This window comes from Haliotis asinina, chromosome 14, assembly GCF_037392515.1.
Source record: "Haliotis asinina isolate JCU_RB_2024 chromosome 14, JCU_Hal_asi_v2, whole genome shotgun sequence".
Taxonomy (NCBI): Eukaryota; Metazoa; Mollusca; class Gastropoda; order Lepetellida; family Haliotidae; genus Haliotis; species Haliotis asinina.
The window spans coordinates 46,663,868-46,676,336 of NC_090293.1; the positions used below are offsets into that span (position 1 = coordinate 46,663,868).

The 12,469-nt window shown below is 41.8% G+C and overlaps 2 protein-coding genes across 2 annotated transcripts in view; one reads left to right on the top strand and one right to left on the bottom strand.

Annotated features, from left to right (window-relative positions):
• The first annotated feature begins 246 nt into the window (after positions 1-246).
• On the top strand, positions 247-8,094 carry LOC137260602 (uncharacterized). The gene is made up of 7 exons (XM_067798196.1): positions 247-1,099; positions 1,699-1,811; positions 2,416-2,521; positions 2,925-3,019; positions 3,481-3,591; positions 5,027-5,150; positions 7,543-8,094. The coding sequence occupies exons 1-7, from the start codon at positions 247-249 to the stop codon at positions 7,725-7,727; spliced, it is 1,587 nt and encodes a 528-aa protein (XP_067654297.1). The 3' UTR covers positions 7,728-8,094.
• A 682-nt stretch (positions 8,095-8,776) lies between these two features.
• The window catches only part of LOC137260606 (tyrosine-protein kinase BAZ1B-like), a 37,233-nt gene continuing 33,540 nt past the window's right edge, over positions 8,777-12,469 (bottom strand). Inside the window, exon 32 of the mRNA XM_067798200.1 lies at positions 8,777-12,391. Within this exon, the coding sequence (XP_067654301.1) occupies positions 12,236-12,391 (156 nt within the window). The 3' untranslated portion in view covers positions 8,777-12,235. The remainder of the gene's footprint in view (positions 12,392-12,469) is intronic.

Genomic DNA, 12,469 nt, shown 5'->3' on the forward strand with positions numbered 1-12,469 from the left:
TATCAACCACTTGAATGACTGGTCCAGAATCGACTATCTACACCCACGTGCACAAAGCGATCCCAGCACGAAGGCTTATTATTGTGATAGCACCAGGTTCGCTTTGTTCAGATGGAGCCGGGAAGAGTGCAAAAACAAAGAAGAAAATTCAATGACGTCAAAAGCATTGCTTCTCTTATGACGTCATTGTGATGACATCATTCCTTTACTATAACCGTGACGTCAACCACATTCTCAAGCTACAAGATGGCGTGCGATGACCATTACGTTTATGTTTATGAAGATGGATATAGTTCTGACGATGAGGATTTAACAGACGCCTTGGTAACGGGAATTGTCACTGATGCCTTTAGACAGGAAAAGGAAGGCAACAGAAACATGAATCCACGTTTTCAGGACGAGATGTGCACCCCAACCAACAGTGACATTGACGCCAGCTTACAAACAAGACGGCAGTGTTCAGAAGAAGGTTTTCCAAGAATCACAATAACGGAGATTACAGATGACGTAATTCCCGCAGAGCCAGCATCTTACGATGACGTGTGTGGCAGTACCATCCGTCGTACCGTCAGTGAAGGTACCCTTCCCGAGAAGACAGTCAGATTTACACCGGTAACACCCACAGTGCCGCGCCAAGACAGCAAAAAATACCCAACAACTCCCAAATACGCGAACCGGGATTTAGGTCCGTCACTAAGCCCGCTAAAATCAGCCAGCGAGGACCAGGGCACTGGTTTGACGTGTCTCGACTGTTTCCCAGAGAGCCCTGGCGATGTGTCCCCACATAATCCCTCCCCATGTTCACCTGCTCCACTGACGGATCCGATAAAAGATGCCGAGACCCATATGGTTGCTCTTGAAGAGAATCTTATCAAACTAAACAGTGTTCTTGTCCATGTTGTGGATACGGTACTTCCGAAAATGGCAACAGAACCCTTATTAACATCAGATACACACACCGACTCCGACAACTCATCAGAAACTGCCAATTTGAAGAATGAAGTCAAGCAGAACGAGTTTGAACTCCACTTTCAAGATGTATTAGACTTGCTACAAGGCGTCAATATGAAATGGACAATTCACAAGAAAAACCTTGAAGGTTGGCATAACCTTTACATCACTTGGGGCCGAACGTTCTTTGGATGGAAACGGCGAGCTAGGGAGGCTGTTTTAATTTCTGTGAAACACGTGACGTTGGTTAAAGACATCCTGCAAGTCCACCTAATGTTACAGAAAATATCTACAAGTGGAAGTCAGTTTTAGAATTGATCCAAGCAGCCCATGTTTGTCGTAAGAGGCGACTAAAGGGATTGGGTGGTCAGGTTCAATGACTTTGCTGACACTAGTCATCACATCCCAGTCGCATAGAGTAGATCGATGCTCATGCTATGGATCATTGGCTTTTCCGGTCCATCACTCCACTATAGACCGCCGTCATGTAGCTGGAATATTGCTGAGTGCAGCGTTACACTACAAACGTAAAAAAAAAAGAAAGAAAAGGCTCGGATTTTCGGATTAGAGAATACCGGTTACCCTCTGCCATCTTTCAAAGCAAGCGAGTTAACGTTTGGTTAGAGTTGGGTAAGGGTTAGGGTTATGTGTTTAGTTTAGGATCAGGGTAAGGTTTAGGGTTAGGGTGAGATTTAGGGTTTGCGTTAAACTATTTCACTTCCGCATTCACTGGCTTCATGTCTCCAGAGTTGCTGAATGAAGCTGAACAGCGAGAGGAGGAATACTGCATCATCGGGAAGCGCGTCAAACAACAGAAGGACCTCATCCTCAAACTGAAGCAGGAGCGACGTGCCCTGGAGGTGAGGCACTGCAGATTTGTCACGTGCGATGGTCAGGGCGGGCATTTGTCACGTGTAGATGTCTGTTGACAGTATCATTAAGTCAGGACAACATGTTTGTCACTTCCTGTTCTGTTCGGTAAAGGCAAGGTGCCAGCCACGAACAGTCAATCGTCGAGTCATGGCAACATGTTTCACACATACAGTTTTGTTTTCAGTCAGGACAACTAGCTAATCACGGGCAGCGAGTGAGCTTTAGTTTGTCACGTGTATTCAATGTCCGCGTCATGGCAACAGACTTGTTACGTATCAATCGCTGTATCACCGGCGACGATGCTATCCCGGATGAGTCAAATATGCTTTATATAAAACATTTGACTGACTTTCTGCGAGAGTGAATTCATGTTGGTAGTTGGTATCAGAACCGGTAAGTGTAAAAGGCTGACCATGAACTCTTCCCTGTGTCGCTTGCAACCCATCCTCGATATCCCTAGGATATACGTTCCGATATAAATCTCCGCTATACCCTAGACGCATCTACAATAATTGGCTGGCTCCGTATTCCCACATGCGGAACGTATACCCTGGAGATGCTGCCAACCATGCCCTCTGTTTGTTCACACAGATGTGTCTTGAGGACCGGGAGTTGGAGTGGATGGCCGTCAAGAAGAGCATCCGAGCCGACTCCAGCTTCCTCAAGAACGTGTTGAGAGAAGCGGAGAAGTCCAGAGGTAAACGTACTGATGAAAAAAAGAAACGCAACGACTAATATTGCCACAGTAAAATTGTTGGCATCGTTACAATATTTACCTGAGTATACGCTGAACGTGGACATGTTTGGACACTTGTTGCTGTGGGACGGCGTGAGTAAGTGGTGAACGACTTTCGAAACTTTGGCGGAATCCACGAATACAGATTTGGTGGTGTCGATTCAGAGATGTGTTCAGGATTCAACCCTCACTAATAGCGGACCCTGGTTTGGATCCGAGACACAGTTCCCTGATTTCTGTCTAACTTTACTGGGTAGTATTTACTTGCATTTACTCCATTACATCTCATTTATGCTGTCCACCGTTATTTGAGAAGTTTTTTAAAATCTGATCCCTAGTTGACAGATATGCCTCACGATTTCAGACACAGGAACTCTGTGGAGAGTACTCGACTCACTGCTGCGCGTGCAGTTCGACCGAGAGAAAGCAATCGCCATGGACTCCGCAAAACAGAATAAGGTAACCCCGGTTTGCTCTTACACTATCAACTAATGTGACAAGTGATTTCTAATTTAACTTGAATATTTTATGATCCTCCAAATAAGGAAGGAATCCGGAACTGGCGACTTCAACCATAGGCTTCTGGCACGTCCCAGAGAGGCTAAAGATTTGCATTTGGTTCCAACACATATTGACAGTAAGGGAGATAACTTGTTTAAACATATTTTATTCGAATCTTAAATGGATTGGGCACAAGTTGTCCAACTTAGGAACGTCCTTTCCCAGAAGTTGCATATGTCATATTTACAACGTAAAAACATTGACATGGGAGATAATTCATGACTGTACATTCTTCAATGCGAGTGTGGCGTATCGGTGTATATCAAGTTACAAGACTACATTTGCCTATTAGTAGGCTATTAACTGTACATTATAACTCTGCCTTGTGAAGATGTTTCAGATATTACATAATGTTTCAGATCAACGAACTCCATCTCCTGATCTGCCGCCAGCAGCTCCACCTGGCGGAGGTTGAAGAGAGGAACAGAGAACTGGCCTTAGAGCTGCAGCAGGTGACAGGACACGTCCAGGTAGGAGGGTCTCACGGAGTGGATCCCGAAGAGTTATTACTTACTATTGCTGCAACTTTGCTGATGTGGCTTTACGTAGTTTTTACTTACTCCTCCTACTGATTTCATGCGTCCGTGGTTTCTACAGTCATTAAGAACAAATCAGTTATTCCCATCACTTCCATAACAACTACCCGACTACAATTGGTTTTCAGGAACCCATGCTTGCCGGGAGAGGTGACTAATGGATCGGGTGGTCGGGCTTGCTGAATTGGTTGACACATGTCGTTTTGTGCCATTTACGATACTTACGGTGTGAATCACCGGATTGGTCCAGGTTCGAACCTTTTATAGACCGTCGTCAGTAGCTGCATCTACTCATTGTTAAGTAACAAACATGCTGCTACTATTGCTGCTGCTGCTGCTATACTTTTTAGTTTATCGTTTAACGCAGCGCTCATCACTTATAGCTATGTGAACACGATGTGTTAAGAGCAACATTCCAGTGACTGACATCATGAGCATCGCCACGATGACATGCATCAACCATGTGATAGAGCCTTGTAGTGAGTAAATTAAAAGTTAAAGTCACAACGGCAGTATTTCAGACATATGACTGCCTAGCAGCAGCAGTAGTAATGAATGAGTGAGTGAGTTTAGCTTTACAATCCAGTAAACCATGATCTGCGTATTTTGGAGCCAATGACATGTGTCGACCAAGCCAGCGAGCCTGACCACCCGATCCCGGTAGTTGCCTCTTACGACAAGCAGAGTCGCCTTTAACGGCAAGTACAGGTTGCTAAAGGTCCATTTAACCGGATACATAAATATTATACTGTATGATTACGACTGTATGATACATCTAAGCACGTGTATATTGCAACACTAAGCTTCTTCTAATCCTTGCAAGCATGTAGTACAGCGTGCTTTGTCGTACAGCGAGACAAAAGGAAATCAGGAATTCGTGGAATTTTCAAAACGAGGCTCTGCCGCCGGAAAACTTTGGCGGTCTGGTATGGAATTGATAGTATACCTGTCTCACTGTGCGTTACAGAACTACACTGAGCAAAACATAAGCAGAACATAAGCGAAAAAACATAACAAGTCTAACCAGTGACTCAGATGCACTGGGAATCATTTTACGACCTCATCAAATAGGGGCATTCTGTGATGCTGCCTAAACCTCGACATAAAATATAGAAATACGGTGTTATTAAAGTTTTAAATTATAATACATTTGTAAATACCATTACGTCTGAAACAAGAAAATGGAATTTCAATGTAAGCAGTGTTGCTTGTGATGTCTATTTTCACTTTCACACGAGACAATTCGGATCGGCAGAGAAGTAGGTCACGGTCAATGAGACTCAGATTTCGGTATGTTGCACTAGTGGTCATGTTGTGTGTGTGCTGCGGTTTCTGTACTCCTACTTTATACCAACGTCTGTTGTTGCAGACGTCGTCCCGTGACTCCAACTCCTCCTGTCTGGCAGACGTCCTCTTCTGCGACCACACCCTGTACTCCCCACACTGCTCCACCAATCCCGAGTTCGCCAGCCTGCAGACATACAAGATTGGAGGTGCGCATGTCTGACAACCTGCTGCTTGCACACACCAAGGGATCAACCGTAACCCCTTCCACTACATCACTACTACAAATTCCTCTCGATCTGAAAGTGCATTTTTAGCTTCCACCATGTCCGATACATGACTGTCCTGAAGAAAATTTGATTATCAAATTGTTGAATGGTCGGACCGTTCATATTTGCCGTATTCATTCCTTTTTGATAAAAAATTCAGTTTGAAGACTATTATTAGACGCATAAAACATCAACTATTTCTACGCGACAAAGGCCCAACTCTGTTTTTATGTCAGAATCCACTTGATTTCTCTTCATCATCTGTTTTCTCCTTGGCTTCATCATTTGCATTTTATTAATCTTGTACATCCAAAATCCCCTATTTTTGAATGGTAAATTAAGAGAATAAGGACCGAGAATCTAATAAATCCCCAGTTACGATTTAATACTGGGTAGTTTTTCTTCTCTCATTTATCATTTACGCTATTAAACTGTCGAGATCAGTGTCTTTAAGAGATACACGCCCGTGCGCTTTATGGATGACTAACGCCTTGCTACCGATACATGACATGCTTACCCTTTTTGGGAATACCAGTTCGTTACCGACTTTCAGGGATCTATTCTAACAATTTTCATCGACGTCTCCCTTTTCACCATACAGAATTTGTTACTGAAAACAGTAAAGACTGATTATTCTTTTGCATTGATGTTCTATACACCTGGAAATTAATCAAGCAACACCCCAATTTTTTCTATTGGAGCAACTTTGAAGTGTTCTGACAATCAAAATATGCCGGGTTGATATAGTTTGACACTTTTTTATTCAACAGACGATCTCTGACAAACAACTTAAAGGGAAAAAGTATCAAGACTTTGCTTTATTGCAACGAAATCCAAATTCTTAAAACTGTCTTAAATTCATGAAAAAATGGACACAATTTACTATTCATCCACAGACGTTGTTGTCAGGTGTATTAACACAAATGTCACATGGAAAGAAAGAACAGTCATCTGAGAGTCTGCACACCGACTTTCATCAATATCTAGTGTGTCCTCCCTGCGCACGCACCACCGATTCCAGACGCCTCCTCATTCCTTGGATGAGTCTCCGGATCTGATTCTGGGGGATCCTGTTCCACTCCTCATGCAGGGCAGCCGTCAATTCGTTGAGATTATGGACTGGTGGGTCTCTCTGCCTCACACGACGGCCAATAAAGTCCCACAAATGTTCAATGGGGTTGAGGTCAGGGCTCATGGCAGGCCATGGAATTCTGTCAATTGCATTTTGCCGCAAAAAATCATTTACAGCATGCGCCCTGTGAGGTCTAGCATTGTCGTCCATAAATATGGGTCTCGTTGCCAGAGGATGGTTCTCAAAATGAGGTACCACAGCCCTGTCAAGAACCTCCTGTTGGTAACGAACACCGTTAAGGTTGCCACGGATGGTAATGATATCCAACTTGCAGTTCATGGAAATGCACCCCCATACCATAACGGAACCTCCCCCAAAGGCCACAGTCTCCTGGATGTTCCGTGGAGCCATTGCTGTGTTCCTCTGCCTCCAGACCCGAGTACGACCGTCCACCATGTGCAGCAAGAACCGGCTCTCATCTGAGAAATGGACCTTCCTCCAAGAGGCAATGTTCCAGTGCAAACGGTCATTACACCAGGCCAGTCGGGCTGCCTTATGGGCTGGAGACAGTCTGGGTCGCTTGATTGGCCTCCTTGCCCGGTATCCTGCAGCTTTCAGACGATTCCGAACAGTCCTGTTCGAGATGGGTCTCCCTGGAAGCCACTCCTGTCTCAACCGAGAGCTCGAGTCGAAGGACCTGCGCCGTACAAGTCTCAGTAAAGCTCTGTCCTCCCGGACTGTGGTCTTCCTGGGTCTTCCTGGTCTAGGCAGGTCTTTAACTTCATTAGTGGCCCGGTATTTTTTCAAAAGTTTTGAAATTATGGAATGATGTCGTCCGATTTGAGTCCCGATTTGTCTTAGAGACATACCAGCATTCCTCATGCCGATTATTTGCCAACGAGTGGCCTCTGATAATTTCCTACGTGCCATGACATTGAAATGAATGAAAAACCGAATGCAATCGACAACCTGCGCTTGTAAACACCCCAGGGAAAAAGTGCATTTTTCGAAAGTTGAGGTTAAAGCAATGCACGTGCGCTGTGCAAGCTTCACGCGCGTCATATCAACCCATGAAAAGCTCATGCTGTATGTCAATACATCAAAATTGAATAATCAATCATCAAAATTACTTCGTTAACCTTTGTTAAGTTTTTATGTGTCTTTGAATTTGGTGTTGCTTAATTAATTTCCATATGTATATATTACATATATTCCAGTGTCGGATGACATGTGAGATTGAAGGGGGCGCTTATGTTTCAGGGACTCACCAAATTCTGAACAATGACAACGAGCGTGTGTTCGATGGATCGAAGCTTTATTCTCTGAAGGGCGACGAATGGGACACGCCAGAGGAGCTGGCGGAGTTCGACCAAGCCATCCTGAAGGAGTTAACCGAGGCAGGACCCGGAAGTCGGAACTTCCGGCTGGAGGAAACGTTAGTGTAACACTACCTGTCCCATGCATGTGATTACAGAGCTGATGCAGCGACGAGTGTCGAGTGAAACAGTTCAAAATTAATCACGGGATAGGTCGCCGCGATCTAGATTGCACCGTCAAGACAGGACAGGATCGACCCTGTCTGATGAAATAATCTTCTTTCTGGTTACGCAAAAGGGTTTGAAGGATCGTAGCTCTACAGATGTTCGCCCTATCGAGATGAAGTCGATGAAGTTATTTACCTGCACTGCAACTTTTCGGTTCACTTTGGCACGGTCTTCAAGCTCGTGTCGTTGTGATTTGTGGTACAGCACTCAGTTTGGGCATCATTCTCAATACTGGTGCGTCTGTTTCAATAAAGACTTCAGTTGCAAGGTGGCAGTTCAGCTGCTCTAAGAGTGAACCTTTTTGTACCACACTGTTCAGGTATGTTTTTAAAACAACGGTACTCCTGAGTCTTGCACGTCCCCGTTTTTAAAACACGCACGCACGCACGCACGCACGCACACACACACACAAAAAAAAGAAAAAAAAGAAGAAGAATTTACATCTTCCCACAGCTGTGGTGTCAGTTACCGCTTTGGGGAAATGGGGAACACATCGTTAACTGTACCCTCAATTTAGCCAAAGCACTCTGGTAATAACTCCACAACGTAAAAGGTTGTTTGCAACGATCTGTGACGTAAAAGACATCTTCCATAGGCAAGACAAGGAATTGGTGGCACAGAATATTTATATATTTTTTCAAGCAACGGGTTCAGTTCAAGCCACGAGAACATTGGTTTATTCCGGCCTCAACGATCTACAAACATCATGAGTAATTAATTAGAGATGTAACGACAGCCAACCAACTTATTGCTTCAACTGATTTTCCTCGTCTGTTTTGTCTGGTGCTTCAAAATGAGTAGCAATTTGTAGTACTAACTCTATTGAATGTTAAAATAGTCTGAACTTTTATGGACAAGGCTATCTCCTCCAACATGTTGTTCATCTTCATTTGCCACGTACTTCGTACAGTAGATTCTCTCCAGGAAAAAAAGAACACAAAATACAGCTTAATGTCAAGTTAAGCTTTAATTTAAAGGATGATGACATGTTATAAATTACTCTTTGTCAGACACACTCTGATCAGCTGCTCTGCAACGTTTAAGTACACACCCTAATATTAAATAGGTACACTTTCTAGATCACTAAACAGACGAAAACATTTCCTCTACGTTACTTTTGTAGTTTGCGTGCAACAAAGTCTGAATTAAGCATCTTGGTATTTACCTATTGGACTGTAGCAGTTTTCAAGTTTACGACCATTTCATTACATTCACTCACAGAATAAGCCTACAACTGTCAATTGAACAATGGGTAAGGTCTCTCTGTGTGTGTTGAAGCATGCAAGATTCCATCTTACCCTGGAAACGACTGGGTCGACCAGACGATCCAGTGACTGATACTATGAGCAACTGTCCATCAAACGAGTTGCTGATCATAAGCCTCAGGATGCCACTGTACAGAGCGATCTTAACGCTAACATGACAGAAACTAAAATATCTAGAGATGGACTTAAGGTAGCCTTAGCGCAAAGGCTGTATTGTACAAGGGCACCCTGATCTACTGAGTTCCCACTCAACAGCACAAATTGGAAACAGTAACCCAGAATCTACTGGGTTTCACTTTCTTCACATCAGCTGAATCACACAGCATGGGACTGTCCTGATATTTTATTCAACCATTCCATGGAGTGTCGTTGTTAATATTCTATTTTTTTTTTGTCCTTTCATCTTGTAAAGGTAAACAAGATCAGAGGGCTGGGATATTAACTAAGAGATTGTTTAATTATCTATTACAATAATCAGGACCCTAATATCATTGTACCAGGACAAGACCACTGAAAAGATCAACCATGGATTCTAAAAAAATAATTTCCACATTTGCTGAGAACCTCATATCCACTAATCAGAACATTCATGTCCGTCTCTACATACTTCTGTGATGAAAGATGACAACTTTTGTTTTCCCTAGGTAAGAACCTAATAAGAAGAAACAATCATTGTCACTAAGGTGAATAATCTCCAGCCACATATCATCAAATCAAACTTAAAAAGAAATGAAAATGAAAGTTGTAGAAGATGAAGTAAAATGTCAACAAAAACATTACTCTCAAACTCTCTTGATATCTTGCACTGTAGTTGTTCAAACACAAAAATATTTTGAAGAGTCAGACCTTGACCAGTGTATGAAATGCTTAGAATACATGTATACAGTAGCTGTGACCTTGAAAAATAAATGAAGGTCACCAAAATAGACTAGGCCCTACACCTTCCCTCGATAAAGCATGGTGTTGAATTTGAAGAAAATCTAGTATCTCACTGACAAGGTAAACCTCCCTTGTGATCTTGAGATGAAGGTCAAGGTCACCAAACCTGATTGAGACCTTTCTTTCACTGTGATAAACCTAGATACCAAATATGAAAAGAACCCATCCAACAGTTCTTTTGATATTCCAGTCCATATGTATGTACATATGGGTGGATGGAACCTAATACCATATGCCACACTTCAGGCTTAACACATGGCAGGGGAGAGTAATAAGTATTTCAGAAACATTCAGGGCCTTGCATTATTGAAAGTAAATACTGTTAAAGTAGTTAATACTCTTAGATGTTCTCTACAGAAAGTGCATGACCATGTTCTTTGCTCTTCATTATGTGTCTGTCACTCATTCTTACTCTTCAAATATCGATGTAAAACAAAATTCCATTTCAAAAGAATGCACATTCAAACAAGTAAACTGTGGCTGAAATATAATCCTCTGTTCTGTAAGGAGACTCATTCAAAACAAAATCACATGCAAAGGTCAGTGATGACACTCTCATTTCATTCAACATATTCAGGAAACAATGTTAAAATTCCACCAATAAATAATAAAAAAAAAAGAAAATAAAGGAAATTCCACTGAGCCATGATGTTGTAGGTGATCACACTTTGGGTCTTGTGTCACTGTAAACGCTGCACTACTTTATAGAGCCGGAGACCAATAACAAAACACCTGGGCAGCACCCTTCTCAATGGCTCACTGAAATATGTCAATGCAATGGATTTGTTGAAAGGCAGATTTTTTTAAATTACTCAATCTCATCAAAATGACACCTTAGTGCTCAGTGTTACTAAACAATGGTGACATGTCCATTTGGGCCAAGTCAGAATGGGTTTTCATCTAGACGATCTCAGCATAGCCAACCCTTCTCTGACAGTGAGAGACAGAATGACTTTCCTACACTTACAACAAGAAATACTGTCTGTCTGATGGATTCTTTGAACAAACATAGCAGCCCCAGTTTCAATGGGATAAACAACTGAAACATAGGAGACTCATTATAGCCTGTTGGAATTACTACCATACGATCTGAGACACTCAAATTTCTTAAGTTCTGTTCCAAATTCAATGTTTTAAAACATGGAGAAAAATACCAGTTTGCACCTAATGCCATAAACCTTAACTTCTTGAGTGAAAATAAAGTAAGTTCTGAACTAGCAAATACTGAACGTTTGTCAGTTATTTCATTAGTCAATTACAGTGTGCAAACATTCGTTCTGAAATGACCATAAAGTGATGATCTCATTGTTCAGCAGTAGCAAGCCCCAAGATGTGAGTCTGATGACACTGATGAGATTAAGTTATCATTTACTACAAATGTCCGCTTGTACACGTCCTATAATATAACACAATCTGATGTCATGTTTCAGTTAATCATACACTACTCAACCATTCATATCCTAAACCAAGCCTAGGATGCTTTAACATAGATGCATGCTTCAGACCACTAAAATACCAGGTTAATTCTGTCATGAATAAAATGCCTAAAATTACTTCTCACACGTCAGCAATCCCTTTGGAGTGATGGGGTTGAAAACATGATCACAACTACATTTATACACTTCACATAAAATAATATATAAGTTGACAGATTCATACTCAAGACTGTACAGTTTACAAAGACAACATGAAAACACTATCTCACGATTAAAATAGAGTATTTACAATGAATTTTATTTTCAACTGAAATTGTGTATTTTGATGTGGATTGATACATGCTGCTTTTCATTCTGAAAAAAAAAAAAAAAAAAAAAAATACTCGATGTCCTTTTCAACAAAGTTTAAAATAAAGGATGTCTTCATCACCTGATTTTATTTGGTGAAAAAAGTGAAGAGTGAATTCTAATTAAAGTCAAGTTTACCACAAGAATACACTGAACATTTAGGCTATTACTACACAGATAAATTTCTGCACCAAAGGATATGTACATACTCATTAACAGAACTAAATATTCACATAATTTGTGCTTCCTTCAGCATTTTGAGATGAGAAAAACAACAACAATGAATTAACTTAATTACTGAACAACTTTAAAATGACAATATGCTAATTTACACCAAATGTACAGATAACTACTTCACAAGAAGCAAGATACTGTGACGACTGAATCCAGATGTGAAAGATGTACATGTGGCTAAGACTCTTCATCGTCGAGATCGTTTTCGATTGCTGTAGCCATGGTCATCGTAACCATTGGCAACAGGGTCACGACTGTAGTGATAGAAAGGCAACTTCTTGCTGAGTATTTCTACAAACACTTTCTCCACTTCTAGCATACACTGGTAGACCTCGCTGTCCTCCTGCAACATATAGAGAGTGAATGAGAGTCGGTTAGTGATGTGGGGAATTTAACCCAGGAGTGAGTATTATTTTACGTA